The following is a 23,790-nucleotide window of genomic DNA, read 5'->3' as shown; positions in this document are numbered from 1 at the left end:
TCATAACCCCAGATCGGAATTTGACCAAATTTGGTCAAAAGCATCCCTATGAGGTGGGGACTCAAAATTGTACAAATGGTAGGCTGACCCCCTGAGGTCTTAGGGGCAGGGCCAAAAGGGGTTGATTTGGCTATATTGATATAAACGACTTCCCCTCTAAAACTAAGCAATGGATATTGCTCATATTTGCCTGGTTGCATCTCGGGGTAGGGATTCAAAATTGTACAAATGGTGGGGCTTACCCCCTGGGGGTCTTAGGGGCGGGGCCAAAAGGGGTCAATTTGGCTAAATTGATATTAACAACTTCTCCTCTTAAACTAAGCAATGTATATCTCTCATATTTGCCTGGTAGCACGCCCTTGGGGTAGGGATTCAAAATTGTTCAAATGGTGGGGCTTACCCCCTGGGGGTCTTAGGGGCGGGGCCAAAAGGGGTCAATTTGGCTAAATTGATATTAACAACTTCTCCTCTTAAACTAAGCAATGTATATCTCTCATATTTGCCTGGTAGCACGCCCTTGGGGTAGGGATTCAAAATTGTACAAATGGTGGGGCTTACCCCCTGGGGGTCTTAGGGGCGGGGCCAAAAGGGGTCAATTTGGCTAAATTGATATTAACAACTTCTCCTCTGAAACTATAAGTATTTCCCTCATATTTGCCTGGTCAATTAAGCACCCCCTTGGGTTAGGGATTCAAAATTGTACAAATGGTGGGGTTGACCCCCTAGGAAACTTAGCGGCAGGGCCAAAAGGGGTCAATTCGGCTAAAATGATATACAGTGTAAAGACTTCTCTGAAACTAAGCAATGCATATCTCTCATATTTGACTTGTAGCATCCCCTTGGGATAGGGATTCAAAATTGTACAAACGACGGGGCTGACCCCCCTGGGGGCTGAGGGGCGGGGCCAGAAGGGGTCAATTTTGATAAATTAACATTAACAACTTCTTCTCTGAAACTAATTATAAGCAATGTAAATCTTTCATATTTGCCTGGTAGCATCCCCATGGGTCGGGGATTCAAAAATAAAGGTTTTAGAATATTTGGAAATGCAATATTTTTGTCTATAGCTAATTCATTCAGGACTTAAATTCACTTATTCATTTATTTACGTTATGAAAAATGGTAGGTCATTGAGTATGTGTTTATTTGAAGCATACAGTAAAATGTGATCTATGATCAACAAGATGAATAATACCACATTCAGTGCTTTTAAATCATAATAATACATAATTGAGATGATATTCATGGAATATAATTACACTTTAGGCACTTCATGGCAGCCAGAGGAGACAGGAGGACATGGCAGACTGGGGACAACACTTCCAACTAACAGATGGATGGAAACGCATGTGGTGTATTTGTCTTAATGGTAAGCATTCCATTTTAAATTTCTTTTTTCCCTTTATAACATTAAGGTACTGAAAGATTGAACATGTTTTAGTAAATTTCTTATTGTTAGGGACATAATTCAGTCATCTAAACAATGATCAGGAACACAAGATGTCTTATTCTTTTTTATATCCCACAAATCTTCCCTAACATGAAAACAAGTTGATATCATACAGTAATAATTAATTTCGTTGCTTTCATGGTAAATACTCAAATGTGATTGGTCGAAAATTTCTTTTCATTCTTCTATGAAAGAAATTCCTAGAATGGCGCGAAAAATGTGACGTCACAATATTGCAATTGACGTTGTGTATTGATTTGAGAAAAAGAATCCCATTTAAAACCAGTAAAATTTTACATAAAACATGTTTTAAATTTGAAAATCACTTTCAAAAATTGCGGGTTCTTACATAAGTTTGCAAACAAAATTTGTTTCATACCCCAATGAAACTAAAAAAAATTGACATCAACGCTGAAATGAAAATGTTAAATCTTGAATATTTCGCAAGTTGTACACCTGTATCTAATATTCTTGCTCCTTTTGTTTTGAATTTAGTATAATGTTTACTCTTTCACCACACAGAATGCAGAAGCAATCATCAAGAAGACCTCAACAAAAGTCATGAGGCACTGCCATGTTGGTTACTTCAGGAAGTATGTGATGAAGAGACTCTTACAGGATCCGTCAAGAGCCAATGATGCTGCCTGTGATTTACCATTTTGTGCAAACACCGACAGACATCTTCATAGAAACCAGTGTGATAGATGTGACAAGTGGGCTCACCCCAAGTGTTTGGGACTTCATCAAGACAAGACAAGGTCACCTTGTGTGTTTTGTTAAAACAATCGTTGTATCCACCTATTTCTGGCAGTTTACCCTTTTCCAGTTTTATAGTACTAGGGAGAATCTGCTCAGAAAAATTCCTCTACAAAGTTGAATATTTGGGCTAATTAGTCCCCTACCGGTGAAACCTGGGGGACTATAGGATTTGCCTGTGTCCATCTGTCTGTCTGTTTGGTTGAAGTTTTATAATGGCACACCATTGTATTAGGATGCTGATTCTTTGCAAAAAGTTTCTTTGGGTGTGTGGCATTACTTCTGTATGGTTAAAACTGAAAAAATATTTTCATTTTTTGAAATTTCTGGCATAATATGCACTTTTTTCTCTGTATAAAAGTTTTGGTTAAAATAGAGGATCTATGGATGTGTGGCATTACTTCTGTACAGTTAAAAATGAAAAAAATAATTTCTTTTTTTTGGGGGGGGGGGGGGGGGGGGGGGGGATTTTTTGCCATATTATTGACTTAACTGTTTTTGATGTATTCTTGAGGTTAAAGTATTGATTAAAACTGAAAAAATATTATTTTCCTTTTTTGATTTCTTTTCGATATTATGGACTTAACTGTTTTCTCTGTATTCCTGGGGTGAAAGTTTTGTAATGGCCCTCCATTCATCAAACAAATCCAACTAAAGACTTAAGTTGTGTTTTATGAATTTGTCATTATTGGATCTTGTAATTTTGCTGGCTGTTTTGCCTCTTGCTTACATTTACAGACAGAATCTTCATGTGGATTAATAGGACGAAGTCATCTTGTATATTATGTTTTGATTGAGTATATATTGTTATAGTTAAATTGTTCTTATAATACAATTAATGTATATTACTGAAACCTAAAACTTGTTACCTTGTTAAAATTGTTACTACTGATTAAAAATTGAAAATTGAACTACAGGTTTGGTTTTGTTACTTGCTACTTATGTTCCGTTTTTATGTGTAACAGCCTATTCTTTTCGCCCTGCTGAAAGTTTCCCAGTAGCAACAATTGACTGGCTGATTTTTTTCCCCAAGGAAAGAATCAGTTCGCCAATTGCCCCCCTCCACACACACACAGTTGAATCAGGAGAATAAAAGTATCCTAGGAGTTCGGCAGTTGCGAGATGTTTTTTCTATGAACATGAAGGTTTCCAATGTTGATTCCAAGTCATATTTGGAAGTTTGAGCAAAAAAAATTTTTTTTCATTTTTTTGGCCCTGGGGTGGGGATTTGGTGAGGTGGGGTGAGAAACATTAAAAATGACATCCCCTGGGTCCTCTCAACATATCTTCCCAATATCAGATTGATAAAGTCAAAATTAAAGATTTTTGGTAGGGGGGTACTTTTTATGCAGGAGAATAAAAAGTATCCGGGGGGTACATTTTATGCAGGAGAATAAAAAGTATCCGGGGGGTGGGGAAGTTGCGAGATGTTTTTTCTATGCATATGAAGGTTTCCAGTGTCGATTCCAAGTCATATTTGGAAGTTTGAGCAAAAAAATTTTTTTTTCATTTTTTTGGCCCTGGGGTGGGGATTTGGTGAGGTGGGGTGAGAAACATTAAAAATGACATCCCCTGGGTCCTCTCAACATATCTTCCCAATATCAGATTGATAAAGTCAAAATTAAAGATTTTTGGTAGGGGGGTACTTTTTATGCAGGAGAATAAAAAGTATCCGGGGGGTACATTTTATGCAGGAGAATAAAAAGTATCCGGGGGGTGGGGAAGTTGCGAGATGTTTTTTCTATGCATATGAAGGTTTCCAGTGTCGATTCCAAGTCATATTTGAAGTTTGAGCAAAAAAAAATTTTTTTCATTTTTTTGGCCCTGGGGTGGGGATTTGGTGAGGTGGGGTGAGAAACATTAAAAATGACATCCCCTGGGTCCTCTCAACATATCTTCCCAATATCAGATTGATAAAGTCAAAATTAAAGATTTTTGGTAGGGGGGTACTTTTTATGCAGGAGAATAAAAAGTATCCGGGGGGTACATTTTATGCAGGAGAATAAAAAGTATCCGGGGGGTGGGGAAGTTGCGAGATGTTTTTTCTATGCATATGAAGGTTTCCAGTGTCGATTCCAAGTCATATCTGGAAGTTTGAGCAAAAAAAATTTTTTTTCATTTTTTTGGCCCTGGGGTGGGGATTTGGTGAGGTGGGATGAGAAACATTAAAATTGACATCCCCTGGGTCCTCTTAGCATATCCTCCCAATATCAGATTGATAAAGTCAAAATTATAGATTTTTGGTAGGGGGGTACTTTTTATGCAGGAGAATAAAAAGTATCCGGGGGGTACATTTTATGCAGGAGAATAAAAAGTATCCGGGGGGTGGGGAAGTTGCGAGATGTTTTTTCTATGCATATGAAGGTTTCCAGTGTCGATTCCAAGTCATATTTGGAAGTTTGAGCAAAAAAAATTTTTTTTCATTTTTTTGGCCCTGGGGTGGGGATTTGGTGAGGTGGGGTGAGAAACATTAAAAATGACATCCCCTGGGTCCTCTCAACATATCTTCCCAATATCAGATTGATAAAGTCAAAATTAAAGATTTTTGGTAGGGGGGTACTTTTTATGCAGGAGAATAAAAAGTATCCGGGGGGTACATTTTATGCAGGAGAATAAAAAGTATCCGGGGGGTGGGGAAGTTGCGAGATGTTTTTTCTATGCATATGAAGGTTTCCAGTGTCGATTCCAAGTCATATTTGGAAGTTTGAGCAAAAAAAATTTTTTTTCATTTTTTGGCCCTGGGGTGGGGATTTGGTGAGGTGGGGTGAGAAACATTAAAAATGACATCCCCTGGGTCCTCTCAACATATCTTCCCAATATCAGATTGATAAAGTCAAAATTAAAGATTTTTGGTAGGGGGGTACTTTTTATGCAGGAGAATAAAAAGTATCCGGGGGGTACATTTTATGCAGGAGAATAAAAAGTATCCGGGGGGTGGGGAAGTTGCGAGATGTTTTTTCTATGCATATGAAGGTTTCCAGTGTCGATTCCAAGTCATATTTGGAAGTTTGAGCAAAAAAATTTTTTTTTCATTTTTTTGGCCCTGGGGTGGGGATTTGGTGAGGTGGGGTGAGAAACATTAAAAATGACATCCCCTGGGTCCTCTCAACATATCTTCCCAATATCAGATTGATAAAGTCAAAATTAAAGATTTTTGGTAGGGGGGGTACTTTTTATGCAGGAGAATAAAAAGTATCCGGGGGGTACATTTTATGCAGGAGAATAAAAAGTATCCGGGGGGTGGGGAAGTTGCGAGATGTTTTTTCTATGCATATGAAGGTTTCCAGTGTCGATTCCAAGTCATATCTGGAAGTTTGAGCAAAAAAAATTTTTTTTCATTTTTTTGGCCCTGGGGTGGGGATTTGGTGAGGTGGGGTGAGAAACATTAAAATTGACATCCCCTGGGTCCTCTTAGCATATCCTCCCAATATCAGATTGATAAAGTCAAAATTATAGATTTTTGGTAGGGGGGTACTTTTTATGCAGGAGAATAAAAAGTATCCGGGGGGTACATTTTATGCAGGAGAATAAAAAGTATCCGGGGGGTGGGGAAGTTGCGAGATGTTTTTTCTATGCATATGAAGGTTTCCAGTGTCGATTCCAAGTCATATTTGGAAGTTTGAGCAAAAAAATTTTTTTTTCATTTTTTTGGCCCTGGGGTGGGGATTTGGTGAGGTGGGGTGAGAAACATTAAAAATGACATCCCCTGGGTCCTCTCAACATATCTTCCCAATATCAGATTGATAAAGTCAAAATTAAAGATTTTTGGTAGGGGGGTACTTTTTATGCAGGAGAATAAAAAGTATCCGGGGGGTACATTTTATGCAGGAGAATAAAAAGTATCCGGGGGGTGGGGAAGTTGCGAGATGTTTTTTCTATGCATATGAAGGTTTCCAGTGTCGATTCCAAGTCATATCTGGAAGTTTGAGCAAAAAAAATTTTTTTTCATTTTTTTGGCCCTGGGGTGGGGATTTGGTGAGGTGGGGTGAGAAACATTAAAAATGACATCCCCTGGGTCCTCTTAGCATATCCTCCCAATATCAGATTGATAAAGTCAAAATTATAGATTTTTGGTAGGGGGGTACTTTTTATGCAGGAGAATAAAAAGTATCCGGGGGGTGGGGAAGTTGCGAGATGTTTTTTCTATGCATATGAAGGTTTCCAGTGTCGATTCCAAGTCATATTTGGAAGTTTGAGCAAAAAAAATTTTTTTTCATTTTTTTGGCCCTGGGGTGGGGATTTGGTGAGGTGGGGTGAGAAACATTAAAAATGACATCCCTTGGGTCCTCTTATCATATCTTCACAATTTCAGATTGATAAAGTCAAAATTTAAAAAAAATTGGTAGGGGGGTACTTTTTATGCAAGGGGGGTACGTTTTATGCAGGAATAAAAAGTATCCGGATACCTTTTGGTAGGGGGGTACATATTATGCATGACACCGGGCAATACCCTGGAAATAAGGTACATCAGATTTACTTATAGCCCGGGCAATACCCTGGAAATAAGGTACATCAGATTTACTTATAGCCCGGGCAATACCCTGGAAATAAGGTACATCAGATTTACTTATAGCCCGGGCAATACCCTGGAAATAAGGTACATCAGATTTACTTATAGCCCGGGCAATACCCTGGAAATAAGGTACATCAGATTTACTTATAGCCCGGGCAATACCCTGGAAATAAGGTACATCAGATTTACTTATAGCCCGGGCAATACCCTGGAAATAAGGTACATCAGATTTACTTATAGCCCGGGCAATACCCTGGAAATAAGGTACATCAGATTTACTTATAGCCCGGGCAATACCCTGGAAATAAGGTACATCAGATTTACTTATAGCCCGGCAATACCCTGGAAATAAGGTACATCAGATTTACTTATAGCCCGGGCAATACCCTGGAAATAAGGTACATCAGATTTACTTATAGCCCGGGCAATACCCTGGAAATAAGGTACATCAGATTTACTTGTAGCCCGGGCAATACCCTGGAAATAAGGTACATCAGATTTACTTGTAGCCCGGGCAATACCCTGGAAATAAGGTACATCAGATTTACTTGTAGCCCGGGCAATACCCTGGAAATAAGGTACATCAGATTTACTTGTAGCCCGGGCAATACCCTGGAAATAAGGTACATCAGATTTACTTATAGCCCGGGCAATACCCTGGAAATAAGGTACATCAGATTTACTTATAGCCCGGGCAATACCCTGGAAATAAGGTACATCCGATTTACTTATAGCCCGGGCAATACCCTGGAAATAAGGTACATCCGATTTACTTATAGCCCGGGCAATACCCTGGAAATAAGGTACATCCGATTTACTTATAGCCCGGGCAATACCCTGGAAATAAGGTACATCCGATTTACTTGTAGCCCGGGCAATACCCTGGAAATAAGGTACATCAGATTTACTTGTGCACACTGACTTCCTGAGACCAAAACTCTTTTGAAGAATACAATAGTTTAATGGAAAATTTAACGTCACCAGCCAAGAAGGGGCCAGTTCAGACATGTAATGATGAAATAAAACATTAAATATGTAGTGAATACAATCCAAGTTGTGATCACCTCAGTCAGCTTATTCATGCTTCCTATCTAACATTCTGTTACAGATTTACTTTAGTAAGTTGTGATCACCTGTCAGCTTATTCATGCTTCCTATCTAACATTCTGTTACAGATTTATTTTAGTAAGTTGTGATCATCTCAGTCAGCTTATTCATCCTTCCTATCTAACATTCTGTTACAGATTTACTTTAGTAAGTTGTGATCATCTCAGTCAGCTTATTCATCCTTCCTATCTAACATTCTGTTACAGATTTACTTTAGTAAGTTGTGATCACCTGATCAGTCAGCTTATTCACGCTTCCTATCTAACATTCTGTTACAGATTTATTTTAGTAAGTTGTGATCATCTCAGTCAGCTTATTCATGCTTCCTATCTAACATTCTGTTACAGATTTACTTTAGTAAGTTGTGATCACCTCAGTCAGCTTATTCATGCTTCCTATCTAACATTCTGTTACAGATTTACTTTAGTAAGTTGTGATCACCTGTCAGCTTATTCATGCTTCCTATCTAACATTCTGTTACAGATTTACTTTAGTAAGTTGTGATCACCTGTCAGCTTATTCATGCTTCCTATCTAACATTCTGTTACAGATTTACTTTAGTAAGTTGTGATCACCTCAGTCAGCTTATTCATGCTTCCTATCTAACATTCTGTTACAGATTTACTTTAGTAAGTTGTGATCACCTGATCAGTCAGCTTATTCATGCTTCCTATCTAACATTCTGTTACAGATTTATTTAGTAAGTTGTGATCTCCTCAGTCAGCTTATTCATGCTTCCTATCTAACATTCTGTTACAGATTTATTTTAGTAAGTTGTGATCGCCTCAGTCAGCTTATTCATGCTTCCTATCTAACATTCTGTTACAGATTTACTTTAGTAAGTTGTGATCACCTGATCAGTCAGCTTATTCATGCTTCCTATCTAACATTCTATTACAGATTTACTTTAGTAAGTCGGGATCATCTCAGTCAGCTTATTCATGCTTCCTTAACTAACATATGCTTTTGTTAACAGACAAAACACAACTTTCAACAAACATGCAAAACTTTTACATGCACTTACATAAAGACAATTGATCATTATACCAATATCGTCTTTAGGTAAAACTAACTTGGAGTATCGACTAGTATACAACTGTAGACATCCACGACTTACCGTAATATTGATTGCGATTCCGTTTGTTGACAGCTTTGTTTGTTCCGTTATAGTTTACGAAACTGCTCTCTCTGTATTTGGAATCCGCTGTTTGGAGCTAGAAAGACATCAAAGAAATATGTAGTAAAGACAATTGGCTTGTGGTAAGTTGAACTCAGGTATGATAAAGGGAAAGCATTATGGGCAACTTTCAAGAAAATACAAATACATCATGTATAGCTCAAAACCAAATGGACCACAATTCAGATAGAGAGCATGGTTAAATGTCATAGGGCATTGCCAGACAGGGGCTTACAATATAGGTCTATAAGGGGGTCTTACACAGTACCGAGGGGGGAGGAACGTCTTACACAGTACCGAGGGGGAGGAACATCTTACACAGTACCGAGGGGGAGGAACGTCTTACACGGTACCGAGGGGGAGGAACGTCTTACACGGTACCGAGGGGAGGAACTTCTTACACGGTACCGAGGGGGAGGAACGTCTTACACGGTACCGAGGGGGAGGAACGTCTTACACGGTACCGAGGGGGAGGAACGTCTTACACGGTACCGAGGGGGAGGAACGTCTTACACGGTACCGAGGGGGAGGAACATCTTACACGGTACCGAGGGGGAGGAACGTCTTACACAGTACCAAGGGGGAGGAACGTCTTACACAGTACCGAGGGGGAGGAACGTCTTACAGAGGGGGAGGAACGTCTTACACAGTACCAAGGGGGAGGAACGTCTTACACAGTACCGAGGGGGAGGAACGTCTTACAGAGGGGGAGGAACGTCTAACACAGTACCAAGGGGGAGGAACATCTTACACGGTACCGAGGGGGAGGAACATCTTACACGGTACCGAGGGGGAGGAACGTCTTACACGGTACCAAGGGGGAGGAACGTCTTACACGGTACCGAGGGGGAGGAACATCTTACACGGTACCGAGGGGGAGGAACGTCTTACACGGTACCGAGGGGGAGGAACATCTTACACAGTACCAAGGGGGAGGAACGTCTTACACGGTACCGAGGGGGAGGAACATCTTACACAGTACCGAGGGGGAGGAACGTCTTACACAGTACCAAGGGGGAGGAACGTCTTACACAGTACCAAGGGGGAGGAACTTCTTACACAGTACCGAGGGGGAGGAACGTCTTACAGAGGGGGAGGAACGTCTTACACAGTACCAAGGGGGAGGAACGTCTTACACGGTACCGAGGGGGAGGAACGTCTAACACAGTACCAAGGGGGGGAACATCTTAACACGGTACCGAGTGGGAGGAACATCTTACACGGGTACCGGGAGGGGGAGGAACGTCTTACACGGTACCGAGGGGGAGGAACGTCTTACACAGTACCGAGGGGGAGGAACGTCTTACACAGTACCAAGGGGGGAGGAACTTATCTTACACGGTACCGAGAGGGCGGAACATCTTACCCGGTTACCGAGGGGAGGAACGTCTTACACGGTACCGAGGGGGAGGAACATCTTACACGGTACCCGCGGGGGAGGAACGTCTTACACCGGTTAACGAGGGGGAGGAACATCTTACACAGTACCGAGGGGGCGGAACGTCTTACACGGTACCGAGGGGAGGAACTCCTTACACAGTACCGAGGGGAGGAACGTCTTTACCACAGTCCGCGGGGGAGGAACGTCTTACACGGTTAACGAGGGGGAGGAACGTCTTACACGGTACCGAGGGGGAGGAACGTCTTACACGGTACGGGGGGGGAGGAACGTCTTACACGGTACCGAGGGGGAGGAACGTCTTACACGGTACCGAGGGGGAGGAACGTCTTTACACGGTACCGAGGGGGAGGAACGTCTTACACGGTACCGAGGGGGAGGAACGTCTTACACGGTACCGAGGGGGAGGAACGTCTTACACGGTACCGAGGGGGGAGGAACGTCTTACACGGTACCGAGGGGGAGGAACGTCTACACCGGTACCGAGGGGGAGGAACGTCTTACACGGTACCGAGGGGGAGGAACGTCTTACACGGTACCGAGGGGGAGGAACGTCTTACACGGTACCGAGGGGGAGGAACGTCTTACACGGTACCGAGGGGGAGGAACGTCTTACACGGTACCGAGGGGGAGGAACGTCTTACACGGTACCGAGGGGGAGGAACGTCTTACACAGTACTGAGGGGGTAATATGTTGGTAATATTTTGGTATATGACATCTGGCATAAAAGCAACAAATTTTGACACACCAAATTATAGCAATGTCAGTATCAAAACGCCAAATATTCTGGACATACTCTTTTTTGGCTCAGTAAATTAGGTAATGTGGTTTTATTTCTATAACAAGAGGCCCATGGGCCTTAACGGTCACCTGATTTTTGAAATATTTCAGTAAATTTGAATGAAAGAATGAATTTCAAAACAAATAAAACAAATGATAGTCAAAAATGTGATTTCCCTATAACTCCCATTGGGCAAACGCAAGACCCCAGGGCTAGGAAATTCACAATTATGGTAAAGCACCTTAAGACCCTTCGATCTGTGAAGAGTATTTAATTCTACCTTATTTGGGCTGTAAGAAGAAGATTTTTAAAATTTCTGTTAATTTGACCCTTTTTGGCCCCGCCCATCAGCCCCTGGGGGTCAGTCAGGGCCAACATGTACATACCATCAAACTGTCATCCCAAGCTGATAATGTTAAGGAAGTTAGAATGAATTCCAATAAAAATTCAACAAATAATAGTCAAAAATGTGATTTCCCTATATAAAGGAGGGATGTTGCCAGGGGCAAACATGAGACCCTAGGGTCATGAAATTCACAATTTTGGTAAAGCACCTTAAGATCCTTCCATCTATGTAGAGTATTTGATTCTACCATATCTGAGAGTAGAGAAGAAGATTTTTGAAATTTTAGTCAATTTGACCCTTTTTGGCCCCACCCATCAGCCCCTGGGGGTCAACTAGGGCCAACATGTACATACCATCAAAGTGTCATCCCATGCTGATAATTTCATACAAGTTAGAATGAATTCCAATACAAATCCAACAAATAATAGTCAAAAATGTGATTTCCCTATATAAACTATAGTAAAGTTTACCCCCTCCCCAGGGGCAAACATGAGACCCCAGGGTCATGAAATTCACAATTTTGGTAAAGCACCTTAAGACCCTTTCATCTATGAAGAGTGTTTGATTCCACCTTATCTGAGAGTAGAGAAGAAGATTTTTGAAGTTTTAGTCAATTTGACCCTTTTTGGCCCCGCCCCTCAGGCCCCTGGGGGGTGGGGACCATATAATTCACAATTTTGGTTCACCCTCAGCCATGGAAGCTTCCTGTAAAATTTCACTGAATTTAGTTCAGCAGTTTTTAAGAAGAAGTTGAAAATGTAAATTGTTTACGACGCACGACGGACGACGCACGACGCCGGACAAAAGGCGATTGCAATAGGTCAACTGAGACTTCGTCTCAGGTGACCTAAAAAACAACAGAGGATTTTTATCAGTGATTCTGATAAAAAATGTGTCAGTTTGTCATTCTTCAATGAAGGTTCATGTATGATTCAAGAACATGGTGTTAATAATGTTTTACTTGTAATTTTCGTTTTGAATGCTGTTTGTGTAAACATGAGTGCTGCTGTTTGTGTACACATGAGCACTGCTGTTTGTGTACACATGAGCACTGCTGTTTGTGTAAACATGAGCACTGCTGTTTGTGTACACATGAGCACTGCTGTTTGTGTACACATGAGCACTGCTGTTTGTGTAAACATGAGCACTGCTGTTTGTGTACACATGAGCACTGATGTTTGTGTAAACATGAGCACTGCTGTTTGTGTACACATGAGCACTGCTGTTTGTGTACACATGAGCACTGCTGTTTGTGTACACATGAGCACTGCTGTTTGTGTAAACATGAGCACTGCTGTTTGTGTACACATGAGCACTGCTGTTTGTGTAAACATGAGCACTGCTGTTTGTGTACACATGAGCACTGCTGTTTGTGTACACATGAGCACTGCTGTTTGTGTAAACATGAGCACTGCTGTTTGTGTACACATGAGCACTGCTGTTTGTGTACACATGAGCACTGCTGTTTGTGTAAACATGAGCACTGCTGTTTGTGTACACATGAGCACTGCTGTTTGTGTACACATGAGCACTGCTGTTTGTGTACACATGAGCACTGCTCATACTGTAGGCTCGGCCTCGGGTATGTTCTAATGGTTTACATCGATTGAAAAACATAACTGTGATTTTAATTGGTGATTAATGGAACATTACCACACAGCAGATCTGTGTACTGAAGATTTGGATGTGGTGTGTAAATAAGGATGACAATAAAGGTCAAGGGAAAACACATTATAAAGGTCAAGGGAAAACACATTATAAAGGTCAAGGGAAAACACATTATAAAGGTCAAGGGAAAACACATTATAAAGGTCAAGGGAAAACACATTATAAAGGTCAAGGGAAAACACATTATAAAGGTCAAGGGAAAACACATTATAAAGGTCGAGGGAAAACACATTATAAAGGTCGAGGCAATTAAAACACATTTCTGGCTCAGAGAGTTGGTATTACAGCATGGACATTGGAATACGCCCAAAATTTGACACAGGGTTGATGAAACGCCAAATTTAGAAAATAAAATATTCCAATTTGTGGTAAAATCAATGAATCAATGATGACAAACATGACAGTGAGAGTAAGAAAAGCTACTCACTTTGGCATCCGAGAGCTTGTCTGTGATTGTCTGTATAAACGATCCCTGATGAATCTTGTCCTGGCTCTTCTTGCGGCCAAGAGTACTTGACTTGATTCGTTTTAACTCCTCCTGCATAGCTTTATCTAGGAACTATATCAACCGTACATAAAATAAATATCACCTGTATATCAAATTTACAACAGTTGTACTTAATTAACATATCATCAAAATACATGTAAAACATAACATGCACCATTCCTAGTTAAACAATACCTTGACATCATATTTATTTTTGTAACATTCTATGCATCGTTTATCACTTCAAAAATCAGATCATTTAATTTCATTCACAAATCAATTTTTCTTTAGCAAAATAATGCAACCAACCTTTTTCCGCTCAACCTGGGGACTACCAAATTGGCCTTTGGAATTTTCTGATGATTCTTGACTATGATTTGGTGCCTGTAAGTTGACAGTGTATGTGGATGATTTATACTGGGAGTTACCCCCCTTTGTTTCCCGAGGTGTGATTGTTGGCGAATCTGACAGACTCTCTTTGGAGTATGATTGTTTTACAACCTTTGTCTCACCAGACAAGTCTGGCACAACTTTAGCATTGTCTTTACGCTTGAGGTACTTTGACTCGCTATGTAATCCAGGCGAGTCGAGATCTTCTGTACGTGGAGAAGCACTGTCTATGTTTGATGAGCTGGTTTGACTATGGGCAGTGGTTAATGTAGATGCACTTTGTAAGCCACCTTCCAACACGTTTGCGTTGCGGAAATCGGCAAATGTGCTGTGATGTCGGCTTTCTTGACTAGTTCTTGACACTGACCTATTGTTGGTGTCCACTGTTCGTTCACTCGTAGTACTGTTATGCCTCCCTCCCTTTGTCACACTCTCCTCTACACCAGGCGATTTGTCAGTTGTCATTCTTATCTTGTATCCGTTATCGAGCACCAGAGTTTTCTCACGGTCAAACTGACTACCACTGTCCTGTGACTGGCCTTTCATGTCCCCTCTCTCTAATGCAGGTTTGGGGGTCCGTGAGCGAGAGTCATATTTATCAGCACGAGTCGCCTCCCTTTGCACAGGTTGTGGCGCTGGCTGTTTGTTTGTCTCTTGCTGACTGGCCATATTGTCAGTGTTACTTTTGGATAGTTTGTCCGCATTGCTTTTAGACAAGTTTTTAGCCTGTTTAATGTATTTACTGGTGACAGGCATTTGTATATAACTGTCCTCACTAGTGTCCATTTTCTCCTCCTGTGCAACCATCACTCGCTGCACTTGTGGTGCACCTTGGGACGGCTTTGTTTCCTCTGACACTGCTGTGTCAGGTCGACTTTTATGGAGATTCTTTAAATTTTCACTACAAATATCAATAATACACTCATCATATCAGTAAAGGGTGGAACAATATACATCAGATGCCATATATTGTTATATACTATATATTGGTATAGAATATCTTGTATTAAAATATAATTGTCAATATTTAATTTCCTGAAAATTTGAGGAAAACAAGTTTGCAACATCAGAATTTGACAGCAAGAACTTTTAGAAAAACAGTTGACTCAGACTTTCTTAGGGGAAACCTTACTTTATATCATGACTCTAATACATACTATACAAAGAAATCAGTCAAATAATATCGGAGGAAATCATGATTACAAAGCCTACCAAGTCTGAATCACACTTCTCTTCAGGGAGACACAACTTCTTAACTTTATCATAATGTATTCCATGTTTCAAAGAGAATGATTGTAAATCGTAGGAGAATGCCTGACAAATGAAAGTTTATGCCAGACCTAGGGACAACGCCATACCATAATACGTCCAATTTGATGGGCGTATAAAAATAAAAAATAAAATAAGTCCAGAAGAAAGAATCTGTATAAAGCATGTATTAATAAGTCTCCACAGAGAATGTTATCACATACGTAAGTCTGCCTCCGAGCTGTAATGTTAGGATCACTCACCTGTCTATGTTATCACATACGTAAGTCTGCCTCCGAGCTGTAATGTCAGGATCATTCACCTGTCTATGTTATCACATACGTAAGTCTGCCTCCGAGCTGTAATGTTAGGATCACTCACCTGTCTATGTTATCACATACGTAAGTCTGCCTCCGAGCTGTAATGTTAGGATCACTCACCTGTCTATGTTATCACATACGTAAGTCTGCCTCCGAGCTGTAATGTTAGGATCACTCACCTGTCTATGTTATCACATACGTAAGTCTGCCTCCGAGCTGTAATGTTAGGATCACTCACCTGTCTATGTTATCACATACGTAAGTCTGCCTCCGAGCTGTAATGTTAGGATCACTCACCTGTCTATGTTATCACATACAACAATGTACGTAAGTCTGCCTCCGAGCTGTAATGTTAGGATCACTCACCTGTCTATGTTATCACATACGTAAGTCTGCCTCCGAGCTGTAATGTTAGGATCACTCACCTGTCTATGTTATCACATACGTAAGTCTGCCTCCGAGCTGTAATGTTAGGATCACTCACCTGTCTATGTTACTGTCAGGAAACTCTTTCTTGCGTTTTTTACTGCTGCCAGTGCGGGCATATTTGATGGGAATGTTGTGTGTGCGATTGAGTAGCTGCTCGGTCTGGAAGGCCGGGTGGTTTATACATTCCTCTATAAGGAAGCGGTCAGTAGGGTCAAGCTGCAGGGTGTTCTGTAGGGAGAGATCAGCTGGTCAAACAATATGGCAACCAAAGCTATAAGGGTACTTCAGATATCTGATTCCTGGTTATATAAAATAGATCATTAGTCTCCATATGTCATATGACAATAGCTAAGGGCATGTATTGTAGGGCAATAGCTGATTGAAAACACATAATATTTACTAATCGAGTCCAAAGGTGGTTAATTATTTACAGTCAAACCTCGATGATTCGAACTTCGTTGATTCGAATTTCTCGCTGTATCGAGTGTGCTTGGTCCCGAATTTCCTTACTATATAACGCTACTAACGAACCTATGCACGATTCGAATTTTTATAAATCGAAGTTTTCGATGTATCAAACTTTTTTCATGGCCCGTTAGCTATTATGTCATAGGTAATTGACATCTCATGATTCGAACAAAAGTTTACCTGTACTGACCACTGGACAGGTGTTGGTCGTGACCCCCGCGGCAAGATTTCACACTCCTCCCCTAGATGCCCTGACTGACAATAGGGATAACGATAGCGTGTGTTGTCACTCCCGATCATGGGGTTAATTAATAATCAGACCAAATTGATAGATAAAAGGTGTATTTAGAAGCCATGACATTTAATCACTCCGGTAAAACATTTCGGTAGTCGTCTCTGATAATCTTCGCCGCCATTGAAATCAGCGGTCGGTGAGTAAATTTTACGGAACTATAAAAGAAGCGGACCAATTTTAACCACAAACAATTAGCGATGTCTTCACTCATTAGTGTCACATTGCAAACTTATACATAAATATCCAAGTAAATCGATTATTTGTCATTCAATCATGCATTCTCCAACCGATCGGCATTCCGTATTTTATATGCACATAACGTAACCGCACGTGTCTTTAGCAGAAAAGCCTAACGACTTACGTGTGCATTGTACTTCTTTTGCTTTATCTGTTAAACGCGATATAAGTGTTTTGTAACCGATACATAGTTTGTTTAATTAATTAAATGCTTAGGTATAATTAATGAAAAGTATTTTTATTTTGTTGTGTTTGAGGTATAAATTAACTTTTGAGCCTGACAGGCGACGATCATCACGAAGACACCAAGGACATGTAACGTTAACATATATGGTCATTATCAAGAAAACATCGATCTATTGTCAACCATGAATAATTTGAAGTCCCGCTGTTTCGAAGTTTTTCTGTTAGTCCCTTGAACTTCGAAACATCGAAGTTTGACTGTACTAAGATGGATAGACTGTAGTAGGGACACATATTAGAGTCCAAAGCTGGTTATTTACACCGAAGAGATGAGGAACTTAATGGTGTAGGTAGTCACATCGGTCAGTATAATATATTACCTCCATGAAGTCTAGGTAAACGCTGCTGAGAACTCCTTGGTACCTCTTTTGTAGTGTCTGGGGTTTAGTTACCGATGGGAACTGTAAATACAAACATAACATGGCTGTAATAGTTACCGATGGGAACTGTAAATACAAACAAAAGTCTCTCATAACATGTCTGTATCATTCGGATTTCTATCACTTTGTAGAGTTGAGGTATTACAAGTTTTGTTCTATAAATAACAAATATGTGACTTATCTTCTGTACTTGACAGATCTAGATTCATACAATTGACAATGTGGTATAAAGAGGTTACACAACGAGTGATTGTTGGATATGAACTTTATTTCACACGAGTAAGTTATTTTTAAAAGTTACAAAAGACACAAGCTTAAGCGAGTGTTTTTTGTAACTTTAAAAAAATAACTTACTCGTGTGAAATAAATTCCATATCCAGACCTGTTTTGATCACAATGATATCGGCTTGAATCAAAGGGAAACGTGGCCAAATCTTATTTCGCATATGCAAATAAGGTATACAGGTGATGACCGGGACCCGGTGATGTGACGTCATTCGATTATTGATGATGTCAATAACAATTGCAGCTCGGATCAATATTCGAATTCTTGACCAATCATATTCCAATAGTGGAATATAACATATATCTATCCAACAGTCGGCACATTTATGCAATGGCTTGAGAGTGGAATAACACAGCATATTGTGGTAGAAGATTATTTAATCATTATCTCGGTTCAACCATGATATACTTAACACAAAGATGGGGGACTGCCTAATTACCTTCAGGCCAGAGAAGCGAGGGTTGTGGAAAAACATGTTCATTTGCTCCGAGGGCAGTTGACCCATGACTTTTTGTATAACGTAGAGTTGGTCGATCTCACTCTCTCCGGGGAACAGAGGCTGACCATCACAAAGTTCCCCCATTATACAACCAATGGACCATATATCTACTGATTTACCGTACGCTGACCTGGAAAAAATGTCAAACATTATTACTGTATGGTTGGTAATGTTCAAGGGGGATTTGATTGGCTTTATTTACTGTTAGTAGAGAGAAAATAAATACCCAGTGTATATTGATATAATAGGTACACACATGTATAGAAGTATCTACTGCAGAATTTTCACAAGGCATACGAAATACCTGTGAACAAGTTTTGATTTGAAAAAACACAAAATGATAGCCTTATGAAACTATATAATGTTCAGAGTAATATTTTCATCAATCAAACAGTGTTTTCGTAATAAAAACGAAGTGGGTGAGAACTTGTGACAATAATTATCATCCCTTCTCTAACCCTGATCTCATGATATATACCATTTATTACTACTTTAATATTGAAATATGGTCCGCAGTGACTTTTGACCCTTCATTCTCCGCCGAAGACCAGCTTATCTAATCAGGTGAATAAGTTGTTGTTACCATAGTAAGAACTGTTGGGGGTTCATCAACTTTTAATTTTTAATTTTATCAGCTGGACTCGTAGGCAACTCACCCAAGGAGGAGTTCCGGGGACCTGTACCATCGCGTTGCCACATAGTCCGTGTAGACTCCAACCAAACCTCCGGTTATACTCCTGGCAAAACCTGGGACACAAACAAGGTAAGTTAAGATCACCTAGCATATCACATGTAACATCATCAAACTATATACAGAATGACAGTATATATCACCTAGTATATCATATGTAACATCAAACTATATACAGAATGAGAGTTTATATCACCTAGTATATCACATGTAACATCATCAAACTATATATATCACCTAGTATATCATATGTAACATCATCAAACTATATACAGAATGACAGTATCTATCACCTAGTATATCACATGTAACATCAAACTATATACAGAATGAGAGTTTATATCACCTAGTATATCACATGTAACATCATCAAACTATATATATCACCTAGTATATCATATGTAACATCATCAAACTATATACAGAATGACAGTATCTATCACCTAGTATATCACATGTAACATCATCAAACTATATATATCACCTAGTATATCACATGTAACACCATCAAACTATATACAGAATGAGAGTATATATCACCTAGTATATCACATGTAACACCATCAAACTATATACAGAATGAGAGTATATATCACCTAGTATATCACATGTAACACCATCAAACTATATACAGAATGAGAGTATATATATCACCTAGTATATCATATGTAACACCATCAAACTATATACAGAATGAGAATATAATTAATTAATGTCAATAATATCAGACAGTTTTAACAGTTCCAGGGTTTATCTATTTGACAACTTATTGTAGTTTCAGTGATGATGAACATTATAATATTAGTATTCATGACACAAAAAATGTCAAGGCTTATCAAACATGAACCTCAATTAACCTTCCGACCTTGTACCACATACTTACCAAAGTCACACAACTTGAGGGTATCTTGTTTACTAATCAGCAAGTTTTCAGGTTTGATATCTAATGAGAGATAAAAACACACATTTATAATTAGAAAATCAATACTGCATCAATGTGGGTACATCTCAGCAAGACTGTGTCCGACCAGTATAAAAACAGGCTGTAACAAGTACTGATTGTAGTAGGGACCATTACAGATGTCCCCCATACACCCCCACAGTCAAACCATTGTGGTCGGTATCACTCAAAAGGCAAAAAAAAAAAAAACTACAGTTGGTTTGACGTAACCCCCTGACCCAGAAAAAAATGTGCCGACTCAAAAAACATTTTTTTTACGATTTGACCGTTCCGGATATTCATGTCCTGAAGTTACTGTACAGGTTTGAAACTATGTCTCTCAAACCCAAATAAGGTTGGTGTGTGTGGAACACAAAATAAATAATGATTTCCATATTTTGATTAGCTTTTTTGTATTATATTCTTATTCACTTCGTTCAAACGAACATAAAACATTTATCATATATAACTCAACACCAATGTATGGGCCTGGCCTTCAACGGTCCATACATACCTGTGTACTACTACTACCCCCTACATACCTGTGTACTACTACCCCCTACATACCTGTGTACTACTACCCCCTACATACCTGTGTACTACTACCCCCTACATACCTGTGTACTACTACCCCTATAAACCAGTGAGCTGGGAAATCTTAATCTCAGAGGCTAGTGTGTGATCCATTACAGATCAATACAATACAGTATCCACAACCTGAATAAATAAAGACCTTCTTTGAGCCTAATTTTCCATACCATATCCATAATTTACTACCTCCTACATCAGGGAGCTCCAATGGCGCCACAGTAAAATCTATGCCCTGACTAGTGTCCATTGGTGATAAGATTTCCAGGAAGGAAGATTCTTTATGGGCATTTTGATAATAATGATGATCATGTGTGTATTTGAGAACAGGAAGACAATAGATATTTGGGATGATATTGTATATAACTGACATCAGCACACTGTTCCTACTGAAACTGTCTATAAATAAGTAATACAGCCGTAGACTCTGTTGTACAACTTGCTATAGGTCCTATCTAAGATACCCTGACCTGTGGTTGTCTACTGATCATTAGGTCCTATCTAAGATACTCTGACATGTGGTTGTCCACTGACCATTAGGTCCTATCTAAGATACCCTGACCTGTGGTTGTCCTCTGACCATTAGGTCCTATCTAAGATACCCTGACATGTGGTTGTCCACTGACCATTAGGTCCTATCTAAGATACCCTGACGTGTGGTTGTCCTCTGACCATTAGGTCCTATCTAAGATACCTTGATGTGTGGTTGTCTACTGACCATTAGTTCCTATCTAAGATACCCTGACGTGTGTTGTCCTCTGACCATTAGGTCCTATCTAAGATACCCTGACGTGTGGTTGTCCTCTGACCATTAGGTCCTATCTAAGATACCCTGACATGTGGTTGTCCTCTGACCATTAGGTCCTATCTAAGATACCCTGACCTGTGGTTGTCCTCTGACCATTAGGTCCTATCTAAGATACCCTGACCTGTGGTTGTCCTCTGACCATTAGGTCCTATCTAAGATACCCTGACATGTGGTTGTCTACTGACCATTAGGTCCTATCTAAGATACCCTGACGTGTGGTTGTCCTCTGACCATTAGGTCCTATCTAAGATACCCTGACGTGTGGTTGTCCTCTGACCATTAGGTCCTATCTAAGATACCCTGACGTGTGGTTGTCTACTGATCATTAGGTCCTATCTAAGATACCCTGACCTGTGGTTGTCCACTGACCATTAGGTCCTATCTAAGATACCCTGACCTGTGGTTGTCCTCTGACCATTAGGTCCTATCTAAGATACCCTGACCTGTGGTTGTCTACTGACCATTAGGTCCTATCTAAGATACCCTGACAATCAATGTGGTTGTCCTCTGACCATCTAATATAAGGGAAGGCCTGCTTTAAACCTAGGAAAAGTACCATAACATCAGCTCACTTCTATCTTATCCTGGGATGATCCTATCAATGTAATGACTTTGATGAACATCTGTATAACAGAACTCTATGTATGATGTATGTGACACCACTGTATGGCCTTACACAGTTGGTATGTATAACTGACCTCTATGTATGATGTCCTGGCTGTGACACCACTGTATGGCCTTACACAGTTGGTATGTATAACTGACCTCTATGTATGATGTCTGTGACACCAATGTATGGCCTTACACAGTTGGTATGTATAACTGACCTCTATGTATGATGTCCTGGCTGTGACACCACTGTATGGCCTTACACAGTTGGTATGTGTAACTTCTCACTTTCTCCAGTGGGACACCATTTGGCATCTCCTCCAGTAACTCCAACATATTCTACAACAACAACAGTTCAGTTATATGACTGATTCGAAGGGTTGTACAAAACACACATCAGAAAATGGCGAGACTAAGTTTGATTTTTTTTCTACTTTTCTCATCTTTCCTCACTTGATTTTAGAATGAAATTTGAAAAAAAAATCTATGAAATAATTTCTGAGAAGTAGAGTTCATCAAGCAAACTACCACTATCAAATTCAACTGATTCATAAAGAACTTTTTGAATTTTAACTGTCAAAATTCAAAATTGCTCCCTGTTGGGCAATTTTGTACTCTTGTTTCTCTCTCTAAATGTTTTATTCAATAGTTTACCATGATATTCTCTTTACAACATGTATCTATCATTATATTGGTAACTACCTTCTCTGTAACACTGACCAGTGATTTCTATATTTCAAATATCTCACCCTTTCCACATATTCGAACACAAGGTAGAGTTTGCCTTTCCGTCGGAATGCTTCCCGTAGCTCCACAATATTTTCCTGTTTGAGGGTACGGAGCATCTTGAGCTCGCGAAGGGTTGTTCTCTTGACATCTTCATTTTCTGAGAGAAAAAGTAATAGATAGAATGTAGCATTCCTGAGGAATCGTACTTATAAATCATAGTGCTTCCATGTACAAGGAATAGACTAAAGTTGATAAGAAAATGAAAAAGAAGACATTTTCTGATAAAACCCAGGGTACATCAGGTCATGTGTAAAGGAAACCTCTAATACCAGTCTGTAATATATAAACATGGCTTCCCTTTAAGATCTTTCTTTCATTGTCCTATTTATTTTAATTGCCATAATTCACCTCATAACATGCCCCTATAAGCTCATCCCCACCTTATTCAGGAAAACAGGATGAGTGCACAAATTGAAAAACATAAAAAGTTTAATAACCTTACTGATCTGCCCATATAATCTTCAGTCTTTTCACCAAAGATTAGATTGTTTAATTTTCACTACATCAATTACGGTATATAAATGAGATAAAAAGTTGTTATTTTCTCCACCTAAATTTCCTGTGGAAATTTTTCTCTGTATATGGTTTTATTAAGGGCACCTTGTTTGTGTATTTGTCAGTGTAAAGTACGCTTATTAGGTGAAGTACAGTAACAAATTCACAAGTCTTCTATAATTACTATGTACATAATAGAGTAAATATATACTCATGATTACTATACTACCTATATCTATACCTACATATCTTTCAATGACATTTCTTCATATAACAGAGCTTTATATGTAACACTAACTTTCAACTAACCAAACATAGCAGATTTTTTTACAATCTTTGCATCCAATTGAAATTTAACTCCTGCAGACCCTAGCCATGCATACTTAAATC

General features: G+C 39.6%; 1 protein-coding gene across 5 annotated transcripts in view; it reads right to left on the bottom strand.

Moving 5' to 3' along the window:
* LOC117328688 (cyclin-dependent kinase-like 5) overlaps nucleotides 1-23,790 on the bottom strand; it is a 98,239-nt gene that overhangs the window by 30,542 nt on the left and 43,907 nt on the right. For all 5 annotated transcript variants that reach the window (XR_004533009.1, XM_033886172.1, XM_033886173.1 and 2 more), the window contains exons 5-14: nucleotides 22,866-23,002; nucleotides 22,335-22,455; nucleotides 20,055-20,114; nucleotides 19,137-19,227; nucleotides 18,421-18,610; nucleotides 17,636-17,716; nucleotides 16,128-16,300; nucleotides 13,995-14,976; nucleotides 13,626-13,757; nucleotides 8,944-9,040 (exon numbers count right to left, since the gene is read on the bottom strand). Coding sequence is in view for 4 of the 5 variants with exons in the window: in XM_033886172.1 (XP_033742063.1) it covers nucleotides 8,944-9,040; nucleotides 13,626-13,757; nucleotides 13,995-14,976; nucleotides 16,128-16,300; nucleotides 17,636-17,716; nucleotides 18,421-18,610; nucleotides 19,137-19,227; nucleotides 20,055-20,114; nucleotides 22,335-22,455; nucleotides 22,866-23,002 (2,064 nt within the window). In the remaining variant the exon portion in view is untranslated. The remainder of the gene's footprint in view (nucleotides 1-8,943; nucleotides 9,041-13,625; nucleotides 13,758-13,994; nucleotides 14,977-16,127; nucleotides 16,301-17,635; nucleotides 17,717-18,420; nucleotides 18,611-19,136; nucleotides 19,228-20,054; nucleotides 20,115-22,334; nucleotides 22,456-22,865; nucleotides 23,003-23,790) is intronic.

Source organism: Pecten maximus, chromosome 6 (genome assembly GCF_902652985.1).
Source record: "Pecten maximus chromosome 6, xPecMax1.1, whole genome shotgun sequence".
Lineage (NCBI taxonomy): Eukaryota > Metazoa > Mollusca > Bivalvia > Pectinida > Pectinidae > Pecten > Pecten maximus.
Note: the sequence above shows the minus strand (reverse complement) of the source record. Positions and strands in the feature narration are given on the sequence as shown.